The 24,926-nt window shown below is 39.7% G+C and overlaps 1 protein-coding gene across 1 annotated transcript in view; it reads right to left on the minus strand.

Annotated features, from left to right (window-relative positions):
- Positions 1-8,239: 8,239 nt before the first annotated feature.
- Positions 8,240-24,926, minus strand: part of adamts17 (ADAM metallopeptidase with thrombospondin type 1 motif, 17) — a 119,597-nt gene continuing 102,910 nt past the window's right edge. Inside the window, exons 17-23 of the mRNA XM_062419070.1 lie at positions 24,385-24,542; positions 21,037-21,196; positions 18,037-18,172; positions 10,394-10,598; positions 9,390-9,542; positions 8,985-9,162; positions 8,240-8,394 (exon numbers count right to left, since the gene is read on the minus strand). Coding sequence (XP_062275054.1) covers positions 8,243-8,394; positions 8,985-9,162; positions 9,390-9,542; positions 10,394-10,598; positions 18,037-18,172; positions 21,037-21,196; positions 24,385-24,542 — 1,142 coding nt within the window. The 3' untranslated portion in view covers positions 8,240-8,242. The remainder of the gene's footprint in view (positions 8,395-8,984; positions 9,163-9,389; positions 9,543-10,393; positions 10,599-18,036; positions 18,173-21,036; positions 21,197-24,384; positions 24,543-24,926) is intronic.

Raw genomic sequence — 24,926 nt, forward strand, 5'->3', positions numbered from 1 at the left:
AGTTTTCCCTTGCTGCTGTCACCAAGTGCTGCTCATGGGGGAACGTTGAGTCTCTTTAAATTAAATGAAAGAGTATGCTCTATGTGAAATTATTTTTGTTTTGATTTGTTGTCATGTAAATAAATTGAAATTGAAACAGTAAAGAGTGAGGACCTACGCATTCCACTGTAAACAGATACCGCACTATGCACAGTCCCTCTTCATCCTGAGAGTCCTCTCCTCATCACCTATGAAACCATAGAATGTTGGTAGTTTTCCAGGGAAGGAAGTCCTACATTAAAGGACAGTGCAGAGTAGACCCAAGAGGCCCAGACACTCAGAACCATCAGAACCTGACAGGAAAAGTGTTCCCATTAAATGGAAGTTAGAATGTCTTGAGCTTCTGCATTGTGACATATTTTGCAGTGAAACTGAATATTTGAATAATGTATAATTAAAATAGGGATTTAAATCCAACCTCTCACCTTTGGGCATGGCTTACCGAGAGATATTGAGCTGAAGAGGGAAACAGAGCTACAGAGCACTGTTGGCTCCACACACACATATTTCTCACCTGTTGTTAAATCAAGACGACAAAGGAGAGATAAGTGAATTAGGCCTTAGCTACATTATTCTTGAAACTAAAACATTTTTGCATATGAATATTCAAACACATATCTTCCTTTCTCTCTCCATATTGCTCTATTAGCTCCCTTTACATATACCTAGATATTTACAAAAAAACATTTGCATTCTGGTTTAATGATAAATGCACATAGCTTAATATTGTAGTGAATCATCCAGGTTTCTTTTCCCATGTTAAATCACATTATTTATTATGTAACCAAATAAAATAAAATTCCTTTACAGTAGACTTGAAATACAGAATTTGACCCAATCATTCAGGTTCTTGCTCAGAATGAAAAAAACAAATTCTGGACACAAAGTGGATGACAGTACAAGTATAGAGTGACTAATACAAAGAACAACAGAGAAATGGTTAAGTCCCTGTATAAAGAGATTATTTACTCTGTTCCAAGTCAGCACCATAAAATACATGTAGTGGCAGTTTATTTACCAAACATACTGTATGTGCAACTAAAAAGTACAGTACAAGAATTATGCCAATGTAGCACATATTTGCACATCAGCAAAAAAAAAAAAAAAAAAAAAGACTAATCAATACAATGCAATGTTATTAAATAATCCTACAACATACAAAAACAGATAACCGTTAACAATGACAATAGCACCACCATTGACAATAAGCTGAATTCCACAGTAGTGAAACAGGTCATAAGATAGCACCATTTTGGAAGACGGAGGCCTATTGTGTTAACACACACACACATTCACACCCACATGAATGGAGGATCCATGACACATGAGCATTCAGACATACACAGAAACTGAACCAATGGCTATGTGAAAAGGGTTGACAGGGTTAAACTTTAAGGATGATGATGATGATGATGCCAGATATTTAGCGCCAATATTACTATATTTATACTAGTATTTAAACCACCTGCACTTTGTATTAACCTGTAATTTGTATGTGGATATATTACAGTATCTGGAAAAAGATATCTGCTTTTAATTAAAGTGCTCATCATCTCTGGTGGACTTCTCAACAAATATCGAGTCAAAGGGAAGCGATGCTTGGAATTTTGCTCTTAAATAAACACTGATATTAAAAATAGATAGAAGATATGATGGACAGCAAATACTTGCTACCCGTTGTTCTATAATGCAAACTGAGTGTGTTAGAGCTGATGATGACTCAGCAGGTGTTGAAATAACATGAATGAATAGTGAGCAGGAATCAGTGCTAACATTAGGAAGCTGCGCTAACTTGCTAGTAAACAGTTTACGTTGCAGATAGCTGACAGTTAGCACCACGTGGACTTTCTGGAAGATGGGGGGGGCTTGGGGGGCTTTTGATGTTAGTAGGTTATATGATGTTCTTCAGTCAAACAACTGTCATTGTCAATCAATGTCATTGGAAACACCAGCTCAGAGGCTAAAGGCTAAGAATGTGTCCATAAACTGTTTCATCCTCTTTTGAAAAATGGAGCAATATGTACAATTTCTGTAGTATCATTAAAGTTTATATTTCAAAAAGTAAGGGGAGTTAAAATTTCCATTCGACTTTAAACAGTAACAGCAGCAGGCTGAAAGGCTGCTTAAGGCTGGAGGCTGTTTCATGTCCTCTCTGGTTTCAAAGGTTTCACCTAACAACGTGCATCACTGATGGGTGGGATTAGGTGCAGACAGAAGTGTACTTTGTTGCACTTGTAAGCCATACCAACAGTAATGATCGGTATACGTGTATATCACTTCATTACAACATTTAAGCTGTATTTACTGGGTGTCAGCAAGAACAAGCCACTCTTAAGTTGCTCTTTAAGAATGTGGTCACAATGTACAGGTGTCATGTACACTGAGCTCAGATCTAACCACAACACAGATCTGACCACCTTCAGATTTGGTCTAGACTAACTGATAACAATCCTATTGTTTTTACAATGTATATCACTGTTCTTGCATAGATGTATTGTTTAGATCACTGCGTACTGTGCACTGGGCTCAATGGAACACATGTGAAGTGTTTACACACAGTGCCAGTGTATTTCTTGGGAATTTCATTCTCAAATTAAATAATAATCAGTATGTTTTAATCATAATCACCTTATCTTTCAAGTTACTGTGGCTGTCTGTATCCTGTTATATGTGCCAAAACTTTTAACTGCTATAGTGCAGGTGATGTGTAAAATCCATCAATTACAGGGATTACCGTTGTCAGATATGATGATGAAATGTAATATAAACAAATTAATTTCTTTGCATAGCAAGCTAAGCCTAAAAAAAGGTTTATATTTGTCATCAACATACTTCTTAATCTGCATTGTCTAAAGGCCTCAGTATGCTTCAAACAATAACATTATCTGCTAGCATCTACAATCTCCTTTCCCATGGCAGAATCATGGGAAGGCTGCATCCAACAAGTTTTGCAACTTTCTGAAGCAGATGATCCCAGCCACTTCACACCGTGGTTGACGAGGACTATGGAGGAATGAAAATAAGCATGGTTTGAACTTCTCTCTGAAGCTCTTGTCATTCTTCAAACAACTACTTCTGTCATTTTTTTTGTTAACAACATCGTGCAAAATCATGAAGAGATGGTATGTAATTTATGCCACTAGCTTGGTGTGAAGCAGCAGCAGGAAATGTTCGGTTTTCACTCACTTGAAGCAGAAAATACAGCTCAGATACAGCAGAGAGTGACCAGTGAACGACAGAACTGGAACATAAATGTTGTATTTAAATCTAAACCATAGAGATTCTGTTGGAAACTAAGAACAGACCCTTAACTCAAGTCACCAGCACAGATAGGGCTTTACAACTACAAAGGCTTCTGTAAATCCCAATTACTGCAATATAACCTTGTTACATCTAATATTGTCCCCACATGAGGAGACAGTATTAAAACTATAGTTGCACCAGATTATTTGTATAGTGTATGGTATTGTATTATACTATTATAACAGTTCATGTCATGAACCTACCACTGTTTTACTTTAACAAGGTTAACTTATATGACCCTAATAGATTTGTTCTTAATGAACACAAATGATTAGCAGTCGAACAGAAATGGTGTATTGATGCAATTTTTCTGCCTTTAGATTAAATCCTTCACAGTACTAATATATATATATATATGTATATGTATATCTACATATGTATATATATATATATGTATAGGTGTTTATACTGCCCATGGTTGAACCTGATGAATGACCCCTGACATACAGAATGTTCATCATTTAGAGTAGCACAGAGTGAATAAAGTGGGTTCAAAAAGGCAATGCATGGTTGAAATCACGTAGCATATACAACATATGCATATAGCATATATCTCATCTGTCCTGAACCCCCCCTTTTTTGTTGTTGTTCCGAATAGCACTCAAAGGCGAGGTCATTAAAGCGACTGAAGTAGATGTTTAAAGAATAAAAAAAGAGAGAGTAGTTTAAATCCTGCTATCATCTTTATGGCCGCACATCTGGCAATAACAGGGGCCTGATTTTGAGATTGGTAGTTTCATAGGGTTGGTAAGTTGTCGGTCAGAGGCACCCACCCCAAAGTCCACTATCAGACAGGTGTGTGAAGAAGGCATTTCAGGTGCTGTTCCACCATCCAACAAGAACATATTTTAAGTATAGTAGCATCTTAACTGTTTGTGTTGAAATTCAAAAAAAAAAAAAAAAAAAAAAGTTTGCCCTGATGGACTACTTAGAAAATGTTGATATTCACTGACTGGACTGCATCTGAAAAGACACATTACACAACATACCTATAAAGTGTATCTTTATGCTCCGACCATGTTCTGCTACATGAGCTATCCACCGCTCTCCAACAGACCTGTGTATTAGTGGGTCTCCTATCATACTTATACTTACAGTGGGGAGAACAAGTATTTGATACACTGCAGATTTTGCAGGTTTTCCCACTTACAAAGCATGTAGAGGTCTGTCATTTTTATCATAGGTACACTTCAACTGAGAGAGACGGAATCTAAAACAAAAATCCAGAAAATCACATTGTATGATTGTTAAATAATTAATTTGCATTTTATAGCATGACATAAGTATTTGATAACCTACCAACTAGTAAGAATTCCGGCTCTCACAGACCTGTTAGTTTTTCTTTAAGAAGCCCTCCTGTTCTCCACTCATTACCTGTATTAACTGCACCTGTTTGAACTTGTTACCTGTATAGAAGACACCTGTCCACACACTCAATCAAACAGACTCCAACCTCTCCACAATGGCCAAGACCAGAGAGCTGTGTAAGGACATCAGGGATAAAATTGTAGACCTGCACAAGGCTGGGATGGGCTACAGGACAATAGGCAAGCAGCTTGGTGAGAAGGCAACAACTGTTGGCGCAATTATTAGAAAATGGAAGAAGTTCAAGATGACGGTCAATCTCCCTCGGTCTGGGGCTCCATGCAAGATCTCACCTCGTGGGGCATCAATGATCATGAGGAAGGTGAGGGATCAGCCTAGAACTACATGGCAGGACCTGGTCAATGACCTGAAGAGAGCTGGGACCACAGTCTCAAAGAAAACCATTAGTAACACACTACGCCGTCATGGATTAAAATCCTGCAGCGCAAGCAAAGTTCCCCCTGCTCAAGCCAGTGCATGTCCAGGCCCGTCTGAAGTTTGCCAATGACCATCTGAATGATCCAGAGGAGGAATGGGAGAAGGTCATGTATGATGAGACATAAATAGAGCTTTTTGGTCTAAACTCCACTCGCTGTGTTTGGAGGTAGAAGAAGGATGAGTACAACCCCTACAACACCATCCCAACCGTGAAGCATGGAGGTGGAAACATCATTCTTTGGGGATGCTTTTCTGCATAGGGGACAGGACGACTGCACCGTATTGAGGGGAGGATGGATGGGGCCATGTATCGCGAGATCTTGGCCAACAACCTCCTTCCCTCAGTGAGAGCATTGAAGATGGGTCGTGGCTGAGTCTTCCAGCATGACAACGACCCGAAACACACAGCCAGGGTAACTAAGGAGTGGCTCCGTAAGAAGCATTTCAAGGTCCTGGAGTGGCCTAGCCAGTCTCCAGACCTGAACCCAATAGAAAATCTTTGGAGGGAGCTGAAAGTCCGTATTACCCAGCGACAGCCCCGAAACCTGAAGGATCTGGAGAAGATCTGTATGGAGAAGTGGGCCAAAATCCCTGCTGCAGTGTGTGCAAACCTGGTCAAGAACTACAGGAACCATCTGATCTCTGTAATTGCAAACAAAGGTTTCTGTACCAAATATTAAGTTCTGTTTTTCTGATGTATCAAATACTTATGTCATGCAATAAAATGCAAATTAATTGCTTAAAAAGCATACAATGTTATTTTCTGGATTTTTGTTTTAGATTCCGTCACTCTCAGTTGAAGTGTACCTATGATAAAAATGACAGACCTCTACATGCTTTGTAAGTGGGAAAACCTAAATCGGCAGTGTATCAAATACTTGTTCTCCCCACTGTATATATACTAAAGTATTACTAAATATCATAATTTTACTATTGAGTAGTTACTGAAAATTGCCACAATTAGCCATAATTCAGTATAACTGTACAACAAGAGCATATTAGCAGGACAACATTAAGGACAACATGGAAAGAGAAAGCTCTTACAAACTCATAATCTGATGTTGTCTGCTACACCTGGCAGAAAAATGGTACTTGAAAGTCAAGCACTTATTTTATATTAGTCTATAAAGCAATAAAGCCACCCCAATACGATTTCTAAAGTCTCCCTCATGTTTGTGTTTGTGCTGGTTTATTCCTATTCTTATTCCTATTCATTTTCTTCTGTCAAGGCTCAAATTTCCATGACCTGGAATGAGTAAAATCCATGAAGCCCAATAACTGGAAATTATGTGCATATGTTTCCCAAGAAATATGAGCCAGATTGGCCAGATGATCACGCCTGTCACACTGCAAGTCCAATTGACTTTAAATTGCACACAGATCCAGCTCAGTGTTGGTCTTCTAAAAAGCCTATTGGACTATAAAAGTCTGCCATTATGGATTTGTTGCTAATTTACATAATATGAAAAACAGTTAGGTGACATCTACTTTTGGATTTTACTTAATCAATACCAATTTGGTGTACAGCCTTGTGGGACTGAGATACACATTTCTATTATAAATGAGCAAGATAGGTTGAAAAACATGGCCGCCAACAGCTTAGCAAATATTGGCAATTTGTCCAATCATAATAAATTGGAAGTGCATAACTTCAGACTGTGATTTGGAATAGATCTACCAAAGCATTTTGAGTCTGACCTAGCAGATGCACCACAAACTCCACAAATATGTATCTGAAAACCTCGTAGAAAGAAACAAAATTGGTGTTCATGCTCTGGTGGCAATTATTACCAAATTCTGAAGTACCATATAGATCAGTACAAGTAGGCTTGTACTTGGGCTTGTATCACTTATTTGCTCATAACTCAAGATGCCTTTGAACAATCCTGATTAAACTCACTGTATACATTTTGCACAATCTCCTGGACATACCCACTTAGTTTCATACTGTTCTGATGAATGAGAGAGAAATGGCAGAACATTGAGTGTGCAATTATGGAAATGCTGCATGCCTTGTAATGATGAATCAAGTATGTGCTATGTCTTATTCTTACTTTAAACAGAATGAAACTAGCTGAAGTGACTTTGCTCACCTTTGTGATTCCTGAAAAGCAGCTTGTTGCTGCCCGCAGCTTTAAGTTTGGGCAATCAAGGCACTTCTGTTGAGTGCAAAAAGATATGAACGAGAGAATTGCCGCTTGCAGCTATATATATATATATATATATATATACATATATGTGTTAATATATATATATATATACACACTACCGGTCAAAAGTTTTAGAACACCCCAATTCTTCCAGTTTTTTATTGAAATTCAAGCAGTTCAAGTCCAATGAATAGCTTGAAATGGTACAAAGGTAAGTGGTGAACTGCCAGAGGTTAAAAAAAAAGGTACGGTTACCCAAAACTGAAAATTATACAAAAACACTTAAAAATGTAGGTCTTTCCTACAGACACATTGCAAAGAAAGTCAAGGTGTCAGTGAGTACAGTTTCACTCAGAAACTGGGGGAAACTCTGAAAGGAAGATGTCTGGCAGACCCAAAGCCACAACAGAGTCAGAAGACAAGTTTCTGAGAGTCAACAGCTTACGTGATAAGCAGCTCACAGGACAACAGCTTCAAGCACAGCTTCTTCCACAGCATTCTGCAGCACCATGCAGAACCCTCTGTTATGCATGTAGTTGGTCAGGGGTTCATCCTACAGCAAGATAATGACCCAAAATATAAGTCCAAGCTATGACACAACTACCTCAGGAAAAAAGACCAAGATAGTAAGCTTGAAAACATTTTTTCAATAAAAAACTGGAAAAATTGGAGTGTTCTAAAACTTTTGACCGGTAGTGTACATGTGTGTGTATATGTATATACATATACATAGTGTTTTGTTGTTGTTTTGCTTGGTTTGCTGCACAGCAAAAGAAATATTGGAATTTTCAAGTGTTCTAAATGTACACTTCCGTGTTCACTCCCCATTTTCTTTTGTAAATATAAAAGTTCCATCAATAATAGAAATTGTTTTCTTATAACATTTAACGACATTAAAACATTTACAAAAAAGGCGCTAGCTGGAATAAGGTAGGTGTGTTTGGTCATTAGCTCTTGTGTAGTATCTTCTTAGCATAGAAGTCCCTACAGGTTTCACAGCAACGCTGATACCACCGCATGTCCTGACAAAGGTTCTTCTCTCTGATCACATGGCAGTACACTGTCCACTGGTCTCCCATGCATTTGTAGGTCAGAGCAGCTGGAATAGGAGGAGAAGAAGAGAGGCAGGAGGTCAATGCACAAAAGCTTAAACGCAGTTACAGTTAGTTAAAACAACACACAAACATGTTTCTTTTTTTTTTAAGATTTAAGATTTATGTTTGGGCTTTTTGCCTTTATTTACATAGTAACTGGCAGAGATGCCGACAGGAAACAGGGAGAGAGAGGGGGGAATGACCTGCAGCATAGATCCCTGGCCAGAAACCAGGGATGCTGCGATTATGTGTATATGTTTACACGCTAATAAGTAATCTAGCCTATTAAATTGGTTTAGTGGTGCACTTGTCCAGGGCTAATGTTTGTTTGGTGCTCATTCAACAAACTAAAGGTGCAGGTATTCATGCTTGTAAGTTAGATCAGAAGGAGACTTTAGCAGAAAAGCTAATGTGAGTTGCTGTCACATTGTCTGTGGCTCTTGTGTTGTGTAGCTGTCTGGGTTAGTGTGATCATCTGGTCTGACTATGACAGAAGACCATGTTATTGCTTTATCATGGTTCAAACAAAACAAACAAACAAAGGAATACAAATGTAATATCAACTGATAGAAAGGAGTTGTGATGAGTGTCTCACCTAGCCTCGGGGAAGTGATGGTGTTCACATTGATTTTCTCGTTGCAGGTACCATGGTGACAGGGTCGGTAGGTTGGTGGTCTCAGTGTCACTGGGCAGTCATTACCATGACGACCAGTTACTTTATGCATACACTGGACCACTCTGGATTGCAGGCCCTTCCCACACGATGACGAGCACTGGAACAGTCAGTGAGATGTATCAGTTATCACTGCTTCTGTATAAGATGGGTGTTGGCCTTGTCATCTGTATATTGCATTGAGGGATCAAGAAGTCGTAGGTTTTCCTGATGACATGTCTTTGACCCCCATACTATTTGCTTCAGAGTTCACCCAGTATGAGCATTTATATTCTATTTATATTCCCCTTCTATGACACCAAGTTCACTACTGTACTGTACTCTTACCTTGGACCAGTCTCCAGTCTTCCATTCGTAACATTTTGAGTGGTCCTCACAGGGCTCCTCCTGAGTGGGCTGGGACAGGGGATCACATAGACGCTGAGGGTTTGTACATGACACCGTTCGTCTGCGAAAACCTTGACCACAGTCTGATGAGCACTGGAGGAAATTATGGAAAATTGAGGATAGATGGAATAAATGCAAAGGATGAAGCCAGAGGAGTGTGAAGAGATGAGAGAGTGCAGCACTTAATGGGTTATTATAAATGATTTTGTTTATTATTGCTAACAATGCAACAACGAATGGAATGACATTTCAGATTTCACCCTTCACCTTTTCTAATTGATTCTAATTGATTGAGGCTAAATTTAACTGTTTGGTTATTACGGTTTTCCACATATTAATCATTATAATTGATTATTCTTTAATTTTAATAACTAATAATTATTTATAATTATTACTAATAATAATCAATTATTATTAATACATTGGACCATTTTTTCCCTAGGCTGTGCACACATTTGCAGGGAAATGACACCTTTTTTTTTTTTTTTTTAAACTTACAACTAAGCCAAAGTAAACCACCAGACAGCCCACTAGTAAAGAAGGACACATGCAATTTGACTGTTTATATATGTACAAGGTCAGTAAATTCTTTATAAATATCCCCCCCTTGGTTGTTGTGTCCAAAACACATTATCGTTTAGCCACCCTTTATTGCGTACTTGAATTTTTGAAGTTTTTTATACTAAAACAACTCCATGGACTCCACCGTGAACCTGAGTTGAACCAGGTCCAGGTTCTACTCAGTCTAATCAGTCCAATTCCTGAGTGTCGAGTTTTGATAGGTTTTTTTTCTGGTCCGTTTTGGATTGCATCCAAAGTCATCTACTCAGAAAAACACTAAGAAGACTATCCTAACTTCTAAGCTCAATCTTTTTCAGGAAACAACGCCTTAGAGCCAGAACTGGTTTTTCACATGCCATCACCACAATGTGTATATGACCTACCTTTGACCACTCTGAAGCCTCCCACACAGTGAGGCAGAGGCGACCCTCGCAGACCTGCAGGACAGGAGGTTTCCTTCCTTGGCAGTACAGGTCTCTGGTGTGGATGAGAGAGCCGTTCTGTAGCTGGTAAACACAAGCCACCTCCCTCTGCTGTAGACCTTTACCACATGTGACAGAGCAGGATCCCCACTCACCCGTCACCCACCTAAAAAAAAAAAGGGTTAGGGTTAGACAGACAGTCTCTAACTTAAAATACTACTTTCTGTGATATCAAAGCCCATAAATTGTTACTTTGGCAATTTGCTACTAATAATAACTTTTAAGAGGTCAAAAATTGTATTACAAGATAAACATATCCATGATTTACAAGTATGAAACAGATTGAACTGTTTAATACAACTGTAACGCTGGGTGTAGGTGTGACAACTACCGATCAGCGGCCAGCAGTGTGTCGACGTCACATTTTAGTACCGGCTTGGCTCGCTTGGAACCTCACCAGAGCAGGTACTAAAAAAGTATCAGGTACCAGGTACTATCCCTAGTGGAAACGCAAAAAGCTAATAAATAAAGCTTTTAAGAACAAAATGACTTCTTGTCAGTATTAAAACAATAGAACAAAGTGTGAATGCTGACAGCAACTACAAAATGTATTTCCTCTGGAAGGCTAACAGCTGAAAGAAAATGATAAGCATTCCTGAAAATGCAGGAATCCACTTTTGTTTTTGCTTGAAATAGCTGGAAGCTCAAATGCATTGCACTGCACTGCTGAGAAACCTGGAATTTCAGAAGTTGGAAGTTGAACTGCATTACCTAAAGAAGCTAAGAAATCAAATACAATGCTAGAAAAGATGGAAGATAAACTTCAGTACTGTAAACACTGGAAGTTGAAATAAAGAAAGAAGAAATACTATATAAATATCACACAGATGAACTAAACACAAAGGTATTGACCTGAAGAGCTCAGCTGACAGTTGCAAACCACTGCTGAAAATACAGAAATGTAAAAAAAAAAACATATTGGCATTATCACAAGAAACTATGAGCTGAAACTTTCCTGTTATAACAGGGTTACCGTATTAGACTTTTATTTTAAAAATGGGAAATGCCACTGTGTGTGTGTGTGTGTTTATAAGTAAAACTCCCCACAAAGATAGACAAAGGTTTATGTGCCTCAAACTGATTTTTTAACCAAATTAGGAATTTTAACTTCAAGCTATGAAACACATACATTATAACAAACAGCAGGAAAGGGAAATAATGGTACACAAATGCTGATTGACTGATTCGCAGGGCCTCAGTCAGACTTCAAGGGTCCTCTTTCAGCCAGACAGCCTATTTGTATAGCTTCACAGAATATATTCTTGTCCCATTTTCCTGTCTGCTTCCTCTTTCCTTTTTCTTTCTCCTTGCCAGTGTTTTCATACATGTAGCATGCCTAAGTCTCACATTACAAGCTTAGAAAAACATTTACACCTCCTCCTACTCCCTCTGTAATCTCAGTATCTTGTCTCCTTCTCTTTGTGTGCAGCTCACATTATTAATCTTCCACTGTTTCTTCCTCTCAGGTGAAAGACAGAATCGTTGTATAAATGTGTTTTGCTGACCGAAGCAGCGGGGAGCAGAACAAGAAAGAAAGAAAGAGATGAAAGTGAATGCTACTGTCCAATATAACTTAGTCATTGTATTGGATTATAAACTTAAAATGTTTTTTGAAAGGCCTGTTGTCAATGTACCGGATGGATTATACTGGCTGCAACAGCCTGAGAGTGAAAGTTACCCACTAAACACAGACGGACCCGGACAAATCAGTGAGATCCAGATAGGGGCCAGATCATGTTTAGTGACTAGTCAGATCAGGCAAAAAATATCGCTCTATTTAAACTCACATTAATTCTAGAGAAAAGGGCCCTTAAATCTCCAAGAGGATAAATATATTTTTGTAATCTAGGTCCAATAATGTATTTTTCAGTCTGTTCAGTCTTATCCAAAATCTGACTATCTGACCAGCACTGTCATGAACATCAAAAACATAATTTGCACTGATTTACAGGCTGTTTTCACTGGGAAATTCCATGGAGGCATAAACAATCTTAAATTGCAAAGTCAAGTTCTACTCTATGACGAACACACTCATTTCTCCAGCCTTCAGCAAACCACACTGAGGCTCATCCAGTACAGCATCAGAGCACATTGAAGTAAGCAAGCAAGAAAAGTTTATTTATACAGTAGGCTACTTTTAACAGACTACAGTCACACACACAGAGGACCCTGCCTTGCACGTGAAGGCTCGTCCCCACAGTAAGAGAGGAAACCTGTTTGACCGAGTGAGAGCAAAGCAGAAGTGCACGGGGGAGGAACACTCCTCCGTGCTCTGATTGGTTGATTTGATTCGTGAGCGGTGGATTCTTGCAAATGATTTTACGATCACTGGGTGGACCCAGAGACAGTGAATTATGTCACCGCTTATCTGTACCTTATTGTACTGTCAGACATAATGTCAATTTTAGCAAATATAACACAAAACTAGTTACAGACTGCAGCTTAAATGCTGGTCTGGTCAGATGGGTTTTTAGTTTTTAGAGTCCACAGCATCCAAAGATCTCAGGCTTATAGGGAGACTACTCCAGGACTTTGGGGCTGCCGACTGGAAAGCACAATCTCCCTGAGTCTTAAAATGTGTCTTAGATACACTTAGGGATGTAAGAGCTTGGCTTGGATGTGGTTTATAAAACATTTAAAAAAGACGCTCTTGACCACATTCAGCAACTAGAACACCTCGATGACCTAAAAACAAAAGAGCTGAAGCGGCTGAAAGACAAATGTTTTGATCTGGAGAGCAGGAGACGGGGGCAAAATCTGAGATTTATCAGTGTCCCAGAGAGAGCTGAGGGTTAATCTCCCACTAAAGCCCTGTTTCCACCGCAGGAACTTCGGGGTAATTTTACGGGGCCGTTGGTGCATGTCTCCACTGGAGGAACCACCCTCGAAGGAACCTCTCCTGGAACTTTTACGGGGGCTAACCGAGTCCCTGCCTCGGGGTAGGTACTCCGTTCAGCCCCGAAAAGTTCATGGGTGGGGCTTGAGGTTGACTCTGTGCTGATTGGGTATACTCAAAGCGGGATGTGGCGTCAACAGAAAGCGCCAAAATAAGCAGCATTTTAAAAAAACTCAGCAGAAGAAGAACAGTAGTATAAAGCGTGTACACCGCCGAGAAAAAGTTTATAACGTCCACCGTCATGAACACGAACACACAAACCAGAGACGCAGCAACCAGCTCAGCTCCTCTATGTTTAAATCCTTGTCGTTTCTTTTTGTTATGTTTTCGGCGAGTCGCCTCTGTGACGTCACGGTCAGAGTCCGGTGGGTCCTATCTGGGTCCTACCCTGCTATGTGGAAACACAACAGCTGAGAGGACCGAACTGAGATGACGTTCCTTTAAAGGTCCCGCCTCCTAAATTTTACCAGTGCAATGTAAACGCGGCTTAAGTTTATGATCAAGCTTGTCCCAGAGTTCCTGGAGGCTGAGAACCTTCCTTCTCCTGTAGTGACTGAACATGCCCATTGATCGCTAGCCTAAAAAACCTCAAACCTAAAAAGGGAGCCAGGCAAAGACCCATCATTGTCTGGCTACATTAGTACGGGCAAAAGGAGTGCAGGGGCCCCCTTATCTTTCGAGGTGCTCCAGTTCATATCTACCCTGATCTATTGGTGGAGATAAGCAAGTTCTGGGTCAATTTCAACACAGTAAAAGCAAACTAAGTAAAGCAAAAGCCTAATACAGTCTCTACTACTTGTGGTCTGAGCTTTCAACCTAAATGGTGTTCAGCATCGATCTCAAACCACTGCTTCAGATCATACACCATAGACCATTAAAAAGGGTCCATTATCTAATCAAGAAATCCAGTCTTTGTGATTGGATAGGTGATAGAGAATTCCAACCTCAGCTACATTTCTCCAGGGCAAATACAATTTCTTAGCCATTAATATGCATGATTGGGTTTCTAGTTGGTCCATTACATGTATCCATTGGTAGGACAAAGACTTCAGAAAGGTAAACACCCTTTTTCTTATTAGGACACACTAGCTGTGTGTCTTCAGGGATGAAGCCACACACTCAGGTTATTCCACCATGTTGGTCCACAGTGAAATATCTCAAAAAACTACTGGATAGACTGCCATGAAATTTGGGGGAGATCATGTTGCCCTCTGGTGACTTTTCATCAACATTTGTGTAATGACTATTTGATATCAGTGTATCCTGTAAGGCCTGTATTTATCAAACTGAAAGAATTACACTCACACAGGATAGCGGTATGGAAAATGAGTGAATGATAGAATTACACTTAAGATCGCTCTAAAGTAAAACGTTTTTTGCAAATGTACGCAATATATGCTTCAGTTGTTGTAATTTTAAGAGCTCTTGCACAGTAAATGATTAATAGTTCATTGCTGACATGTATAACGTAAACATTGTGTGAGCACATGTGCATCATAATTGCACCCATATTTCTCTCTCTCTCTCTCTCTTGTCCAGAAGGAGGGGGAATTCTTGCCAAATGTACTGGCATCCAGCATTTACAAAGAAACAAAAGAATGAATGTCATCAGGAAACTAGATCTAAATAAAGTCCTCGTCCCTCACCAGGGGAGCATGCTGTGGATCCACTCCATGTCTGCTAACTGCTAATGAATGACATTGTCTCCCTGTAGGGACATCTTTCATAGCTGTACACTGAGACATTATATTTTTATAATTTATTTTTATGACTGTTTTTATTAACAGTGTCAAAATCTCCCTTTGTTCACACTTCATTGGCTGTTGAAAACACTTTGGACTTTTTATTAATGGCCCAGTGACTGCCCTCTAATAGCTGTGACACTGGAACCTGTCTAAATTACTGAGGTGGCCAATAGATACCATAGTATGGAGGCCCTACCTATTCTCTCATCCTGCTGATGAGAGAACTATAAGAGCACCCTCTATCTTACTGCAAGGATGCTAATATATTGTCATAGGGCTAATTCACAATTGCTGTAAATTAAACCTACATTGTTGTCATCTCTGTTGGTAATATCATATAACCATGACAAGTCTTTCAAATAAGAGGTCTTCATGGGTCCACTCACTGCAAAGCAAGATCCATGATCGCCAAGACCCACCCCGGGAACTGAGGTTCAAATTTCACTCAGTCTCATCTAATCTCATTTAACTGCCACAAAGTGGATCAGAATGGATCAAAGAGTACTCAGGGCTGAATGTACTAAGAAAATGATGTTAATCAAATGTGTGCTACAGTTGTCTATGAGTTTATGCTGCAATCTGTGTGTATACAGGTTTTGATTTACTAAGACAGCAGCTCATTATGTAGTCACCTCCTAAACTGATCTAGGGAGAGCCTTCCAGATGAGTGAGTACACCATGAGTGAAGGAGAGCTCATAGGTGCAGTTCAGTAGCAGGATTTCTATGAGTTCATTGCAGCTATGATTACAAAATACATACTTTGGCTGTGGTTCAACTCAGCCGGAGATAAACTGCTATTACTAGGGGTGTAACAAATAACTGATATTAATTGGAAATCGGTTTTAATTTAAAAGATGAGAGTGCATCGATACATGGACCCCTAGATCAATCTAAATGTTCCATGAACCAGCTGATGGACCGATTATAAAGGTATGAATCGGTTCAATGTAGTAGCTATGCTGCTGAAAGCTCTGTCTGCTCAGTGTCTAGACAGTTTAGAATAAGTACAGCTCTTGTTGGGTTTCACCAGCCAACCACGTTTCAAGACAGGACAAGGACATGGGAGTCCTTAAAAAAGTCAACTTCCCACAGTCCTTGGTTGTTGCTATGGACCCAGGTTAAGAAAAGCAGAGCTCCACCCTCTTTGCTCTCTCTTTCCCCCACTGTTGCTGCAGGAAGATGATCAACTGCTTGACTCTCTGCTCTCATTTGTGGCCCGCTCACAGCAGACACACAGAACTGTCCTCTGAATGGCAGCAACGCAAAGTCTGCCTGATTCAAGATCAGTGCCAGCTGCTACTACACAAGGTCTGTCAGCTGAAACCACAAGTAACAGGAGCAGACATTCTTTGCTGCATTGGCCCAGCAAAGACTGCAGAACAAAGACTACAGCATCCAGCACGGGAACCACAACCCTTATCTGTGGACTCAACAAAGCAGCAAACTAAAGCTCCATAGACTTGTAACGTACTGGGCATAGCATAACACATGGCTAAGCAAGACTGTTTAACTAAATGTACATGTATTCATTTGGTTTAATGCTGTTCCATGGGCTCTATTGTTGTGATGTCCTATTCATGGTCAGGTTATTGAGTAGCTGCTGTTGATGTTAGCATGCTACACACATGTTACATCCAGTAACTAGACCTCTTTCTAACATGGTGTAACAGAGTTTTTGTTGTTTGTTGTTGATTCCACTTGCCTCCAATCACATTTTAGTTTGTACCTGTATTATGAATTCCCATTGGTTGGCGGGCCTGTCCTCAGTTTATAAATTCTGGCTGTGATGTCGGCATAGTGCCAGTATGAGAGGATTGAGCCCATGGTAGGTTACATGAAGCACAGCGTTACATTAAATCTGTCAAAATTACTTAATTCAGTGACACAGCTATCATAATAATATGTCCGACTATATTACAGAAAGTGGCGACTGCATTGTACTCACTTTAATGTGTCAAATTGTTTATATTTTGTCAGTGTTTATACTGAAGTTAGCTTCCTTAGCTCCTAAGCTAAGCTAACATTTACTAACCTCTCTATTGAGCTGTGCCTTAACATTGCTGTGCCTACGTGACTGACCAGTGGATTTCCATGCCATTCAGGCAATAAACAGTCCAAAAGTTGAAGAGTGTCGGTCCATACTTAATACAACACAACGCAGACTGAACAACAGTTACAATGGCACCTTTAACCTACATGCCATGTGTTCAGTCACCATGTGTTTTCCCTATTTGCCATCACACACACACACACACACACACACACACACACACACACACACACACACACACACACACACACACACACACACACACACACACACACACACACACACACACACACACACACACACACACACACACACACACACACACACACACCACAGTTGGCTGGTAGTCTCCAGGCCCAGGATTAAGGTGGATATCCCCGCAAAGCAGGAGTATAGTACAGAGAAAGGTGGCAAATCTCCGGTCTCCAGAGGGGGAAGCCCTGTTCCTGTCAGCATGGCCAGGCTGACGGCGTTCAGCTGAGGCTCGCCCATTGTTTAACACGGTGGAGTGTAAGGTGTAATGGTACCATGAGTCGAGGAGAGGATGGAGTGCGGCTGACTCCCCAGGTGTGTCAACACAGCAGGATGATCGCAAGCACGCAGTATGCCAGCTTCCCCACAGAGGTAGGAAGGCAACAATCAACAAATGCAGAATCAGAATTGCAGCGCTTGATAACTCTTAAGATCTGATATTGATCAGGCAGAGCGACCAGTATGAAAACGTTTTCCTTAATTTTAGTGAAAAAGATTGGTGTTCCCCCTGAAAATACTAAGGAAGGTGAGACTGATCCTGTGTGTGTGTATGTGTGCGTGTCAGAAAATAGAGAGAGAGAGAGAGAGAGAGTGTCTCACCGGTACTGGCAAGGGTGAGAGTTGCAGTGGCGTATTTGGGGCTGTGGCCGGTTCTCAGGTTGACAGTAGCTATTGTTGACCACTTCCATGGTTTTATTGGCTATCCTCATACAGGAAACCACTGTCCTCCGCTCACCTGTACACACACACACAGAAACACACACACACACACACACACACACAAACACACACACAAAATAAAGAAATCAGACTTTTGACTTAGTTACCTCTGAGTCAGTTTTAGGCACTTTGGATGTTTAGATTCTTATCTATTGACCAATACCATTAAGGAGCATGCAGCATGACAACGATCCCAAACATGCAGCCATAGTAATAAAAAATGATCTTCAGCAATGAAAAGAAGCCTTGCATCACATGATGTGCCCCCCACAGAGCCCCTCTTTACATTACTGAGATGAAAAACTGAAATAATTGCTGGACCACAAGAGGTCAGGGCATCTAACAGCTGTTACTGATAATCACCGCTAATCTGAGGACATAAAATCACTCCTTGCACATAATGTATTTAGTGCTATATGAACTCATAGAGTAGAAATACACATTACACAGGTTATCTGACTTTTATGTTCATCACCAATCTAGTTCACAAAGTGCATATTTCATAGTGAATGCCACATCACCATTCCAAAGAAGCACAGATGCCAAATCAGTAAAAAATTGGACTTATATGTAGTTGCAGAAATGATGGGATCATGTACTTGAGGAGATGGAGTCACAGCTTAGTGAGTGTTAGCCACTTTGGCCACTGAATCTCAAGCACTTGACCCAGAGGGAGTCTAAATAGTTTAGTAAGTCTGTACTTTTCTCTGTATAATTATGCATACTGGTCCTTGATGTGGCTTAAGGGATGTTGGTTGGTCTTAGATGTCTTTGATGGGGCGGCTGTGGCTCAGTAGGTAGAGCGGTCGTCGGTTCGAATCCCAGCTCCTCCAGTCCATATGTCTATGCATCTTGCCTAAGGACTTAACCCCAAATTGCTCCTGATGCTGTGCCAACATTGTATGAATGTGCGTGAATGGTTAGTTTCCTCCTTGGTGGAGCCATAATATAATTTTTTGTTTCTTGTTTTATTTTTGTTTCTTTGGTATACTGATGACCATATCTGTGTATATGCCATTTCTGTGTGTGAACAGTGGGTTGTGCATAGCACCGGAAATGCATATAGGTAAGCTCCAGGTGATGGGCACGGGTTGTGTGAAGGGAATAGCAAACAGTTTTTGACCATGTCATTGTGGCAGCGTGACGTCTCTTTTCTTTGTGATGGATAACTGTGATGGAGGAAACTGATGAATGGTAAACTTACCTGTGATGACATATGGACTCAAAAGTTATACCTGTGCTAAGGTGAGCAAATAATTGAATGAAAATAAATGGGTCACCACACTCAAAGATACACACCGTATTGGACATTGTTTTTTATTGTTGCCCAGAACACGTGTACAGTATGAACAAGTTCTCCCCATTTGCCCCTCAGAGGCCAAATATATTAGTCTTGATTGGAAGACTATATACTCCTGATGATCAGGTTGGTACCCTGTGTGGTAGCTCCTGTCATCAGTGTATGAATGTGTGTGAATGGGTGAATGAGACATGTAATGTAAAAGCGCTTTGAGTGGTCATAACGACTACAAAAGCACTATATAAGTATAGTCCATTTTCCATTTGACGTGTTGCGTTATAGGCTGCTGTATAATCATAGTCATAGCACCACCTATAGGCAACAGGAACTAATAAAGCCTATACTTTTACAAGCACCACCTAAAATTTGGTCATCTAAGACTTTGATGATGCTAAATAGTGAAGCTTTTATCAAAGGTCGTTGCCATGGCAACACATTATTTACCATAAAACAAAAAGCTGTTTTTAAGGGGCTATGGATGTTTGAAAACTCCCAAAACTTGGCACACATGTCAGAAGTGTCAGAACTTGATATCTTAAATGGGTATTGGCCTTGGGTGTGGCAAAATGGCTCAAGAGCAAAATTTCAAAGTCAAAGCTCTCAATGTGACTCGAGTGCTCTTTAATACTATTAATTAAAATGTAGATTGATATGCATGGTAAAGTAATCTTTTCCTGTTACACAAAGCATGTCTGAGTAGTCCAGTGGTTTAACATCATGCCACCTGTATGCATCATTTAGATTCAAACACTGCTAAAGGTAGCAATCAGTGATGTTGATGGTGAAAAAAATGCAGACACAATCAGGTGCTCCTTATTTGCTGGTTAAGATTTCTAAATATAATTCTCACAATTCAAAAACTGTCTTCATCTCATAAACATAACACATATGTTTCATGTAATTGAAAGTCTAAATTTAGACATCTGAATTTAGACTAAATTGCTTTAGATCTTTATCACATACCATCATTCAATGCAAATTGAGTGCTCTTTAATATTATTGCTTAAAATGTAGATTGATATGTATGAGTCCAGTGGTTTAAGAACATGTCACCCATGTGCCCCTTTTAGGCCTTTAGGCCCTGTTTACACCTGGCATCAACATGCATCTTGGGTGATCTGATCACAAGTGGACAGCCAAGACACATTTCTGTTCATGCTTGTCTCTATGTACATCTGTGCTCCTCTCCATAGTTGTGTAGATATTTCAGTTTCGGCCAAGTGGTGGACCAACTGACATTGTCATCCTTAAAGCCATGTCACTACTGTGACTATAAAATTAAACTGCAACTTAAAAGTATAAGGTTGGCAATTTTCTATATTTTCTTACTGTCAACAAATCTTGTGCGTTGCCAAACCAACAATGACCTCATGCTTCTTACAAATATTGTGTATCAAAGCCTGACACATCTTTTTTTCTGTGCTGTAGAGCTCCATTGTCCAAAAACAATTAAAAACACATCAGTGAGTCACACCACTGCACTAGGTGACGTATTCCTTTGTCTCCATAGAAGGTGGGTGACCATAGCATGTTCGGAAATTCTGTGCAGATGCGTGTGTTTGTGTGTGTATGTCTCTCACCTCCTCCACACTGGACAGTGCAGTCCTGCCAGCTGCTGTGTGTCCAAATGTAGAGATGCTCTGGTTCCCTCTGCTCCTCGTTGCTCCTGTCCTCAGTGGTGTTAAGAGTCACTGTGTACTCGTAGTGGATCCCATAACTCTGGTCATGAAAGAGCAGCACCTGAGACCACGACAGAGAAGAGAGAAGCTGAGTCCATATCTTACTGAAGTTCACTCACTGGAACCAATTTAGAGTTTCAAGTACTAGAAAATAAGTAAACATCTGTAGCTAAGTTTACAGAAGTTGCATCCACTTTTATTTCACTCAGTTCAATTGGATCCCCATTAGCTTCCCTGAAACCAAAACTTTTCTTTCTGGGATCTACACAACACATAATATCTATATAATAAAACATAAAACAACCAAAAACACTTAACTATCATAGACAATACAAAAAAATCAAACAATGCAGCACAACAATAGAGTGCAACAACACGCTCCGAAATACAGCATCTTAACTAAGAAGTTATGGTATTCATTGCTAAGTATCTCTTCTGTAACTCAAGGACTCCTATATGCATCACATTTTAAAAATGACTACAGCAGTCCATTTCTTGAATGGGATTACCATTCCAAAACAAGTTTTCCAAAAATAATTCCTTATCAATAGTTAAATATTTAAACAGTTCATGATACACACACATCAACTTCATACAATATATTAGGTGTATATTACAGATATGTACTATATTAACCAAAAATCTAATTAGTAGGACATGGAGTGAGATTTAGGGCCCTATTTTAACGATCTATAGCGCATGGTGTGAAGCGCGTGGCGCATGTGCCTTTGGGGCGTGTCCAAATCCACTTTTGCTATTTTTACGGCAGAAAAATGGAATGGTCACTGCGCCAGACGCATGCTCTAAAAGGGATGGACTTAAGTCCCCTCATTAATCATAGGCGTGTTTTGGGCGTAACACGCGGTAAACCAATCAAAGTGTCATCTCTCATTCCCTTTAATATCCAGGAGCGCTGTCACCTTGGCGGATTGTTAGTTTGATGACGGATTTATCAGGATTGGTCACATGACTACATTGACAGTATCATTGATCATTACTGCCATTGACTGATTCTGATACATAGTGGCATGTCATTGTGACTTTTTTAATAAGTATTGTGGTCCTTTTATTTGTGATGTTTTGCATGTTTGTGTGCTGCTGCGTGTCCATGTGTGTGTAACAAGCACAGTGTCTGCGCGCTGCACACCAGCCTATCTAGGAGCATATTGGACTCTTGATGATTTAATAACAGTGACATATGCGCCAGTGACTTTAGACATGGTTTTCTTTTGGTCAGTAGCGTAATCGCTTTCCTCTGCCTCAAAAAATCAACGCGCCACCAATGCGCCTGACCACACCTCATTTTGAGACCAACACGCTCATAGGCGCGTTGTGTTTGTGTCCACACTGTAACACATGTTCCTGTGATGTTACAGTGAACTGCTGCCAGCTATGATTAGTAGGATTATGCCATTATTCTACAGTATCACTACAGTGATTATTGCAGTATTCTGCAATAGAATATGAGGCCTACAGTGCTTTACTATAGCTAAGCTTGTTAGTAATATTATGTAATCTAACAGTTTCCAACTGTAAATGTTACAGTAAACAACCATATACCTTCCTATTAATATTGATAAAAGAATACATTTCAGACATATAATGTAAATATCAACTTGTTTTTATTCTTAATGGTCCAATAATGAAATTAAAAAAATATCATCTCAGTTTTTCAATGAAAACTGCAAAACCCCAACACAAAAGAGGATGACACATGTGACAACATTATGTGAGTGAAGATTTATTCAAAGGCATCCGATTATGATATAATTTTAGTTTAAAAAAATATATTTTTAAAGTGCATTTCCTGTCCAAGGGACAATGTCTATTAATGATAATATCCTTAGCTGCGTCCCAAATGTAGTCATGAGTCTAAACAGCAAATGGCTCACAGGTCAAGAATGAAAATCAAACACAGAGTGAAGAAAGAGAATGAGATGATTGGATGGCAGTGACAAACATTTTAGATGAGGGACACCTGACTTACCTTCATGAAGGGACAACCCAGACTCAGGAATTCACATAATAGACACTGACTGTCCCTGTAAAAAATTCCACAATTTCACACATTGACCATACATGGTCAAGGTTTTGACCTAGTCTTGATATGTTTTGGACTCCACTAGAGTAGCTTTGCATGATTCCGTTTTTTTCCTGTCTGTTTAAATCTCCTCTTCAGATAAGCTCAATCTGTACTGATTGTCTTTTCACCTGTCAAGGGGAAGCCATATTAAAGTCATGTTAAGTTGGTTGATGATGATGTTTGATGAAGAGCTGCAGACAATCAGCACACTTTCAACAGGTAAACAACTTATTTTACTTTGCCCTACTGTATAATGGAAAAACACTCGTAGTGTGCCAGCTCCACTCCAGTCATGCTCAGTGTGATATGACCAAAACTAAGTCAAAATGCCATAATGTTAGTGGAGCAGAGCAGTGAACGTGCATGCTGTGCATGGAGCAGATGGCCATATAAAATCCATGATGAGCCAACATCGGCTCGGGCTGAAAGTAGAGGGGGAAAGAATCTATCTATCTGTATAAATATATATATATATATATAGTATATGTGTGTGTGTATGTGATAATATCAATTATAATATTACTGTAATGATAAATTAATTAAATAAAATATACAATGCACAATATCACAACATACACAAATCAAAATGAATATCTAAAATAAAAGGCAAATTGATGTATCATGTAACCCAGTGATATATCAACTTCACTGGGTTGACATAAACACAGTTCTGTTTATACCCCACTTGTTGTCTGCATAGGTGGACATGTTATAGAAGTTCAAATGAATGAATGAAATGTCTTTGTCCACTAAGCCATGAGGGTGTGTATCTGCCTGCCATGTACCTGAGGCTCCATACACACCTGTGGAGCCCAAACTCTTTGGCAGCATGGGCTGTATTTGCAGACTGTACACTTGCACCCATGAGGATACACACAGGTATGCAGTAGAGACATAACTAAATGTGCATACATTATTTTGATATTAACACAATGCATGCATCTATATATTATATATTTTAAAATCCAGTGACAACCTTAACATGGTTGTCAAAAAGTAGAGAAAGTCTGCCTCTAGTTGGCAGATAATTAAAAGTGTGTCTCGACTTATTACACAGTCACACACAAGCATTAGCATCACTAACAGTATGTTTCACTTCTACCAATGAATCAATGGTATATTGTGTAATATATAACAGCACAGAACAGGGTGACTGATGTGTTTACCATCAGGTGTAAGGGGGTGTTAGTGGGCCCCTTGGCAGACATTTTCTCCCACAGTCCTCTTCTCACATAGCGGACCGTCGTCCCAGCCAGCTCAAACTCTCCCGGAAGCTCGATTTTCCAGTCGCTGTTGATGGACCTCTTACTGGAGTCCCTAAGGGCTGTGAAGACACACGAGATCAGAGGAAATACTATGACACATTTTATATGGGGAAATAAACAAACAATCTATCCATGTGTGACCCATTCATATCAGACTGATGTCATGTTATTTCTTTCGTGCCACTGTTCATTGTTAAACTACTGAATCAGGGCTGTTATTAGGCCAACTGGAGGTTTTTTTGTAATTACTAAATTAATTAAAATTAATTAATGTTATTTAAGTGATAAGTTGAAGAAAGTAAGAAACAGAGGTAGGAACTGAAAAGCCAAATTGAGAATCTGAAGGCCTCTTTGTCCATGTCTCCGATAATGCACAACGATTCCCTTTTGAAGAAATATTCACCTCTGATCTACAGAAAGTGAAAATCATAGTCAAAGAGACA

The sequence above is a fragment of the Scomber scombrus genome, chromosome 1, assembly GCF_963691925.1.
Source record: "Scomber scombrus chromosome 1, fScoSco1.1, whole genome shotgun sequence".
Taxonomy (NCBI): Eukaryota; Metazoa; Chordata; class Actinopteri; order Scombriformes; family Scombridae; genus Scomber; species Scomber scombrus.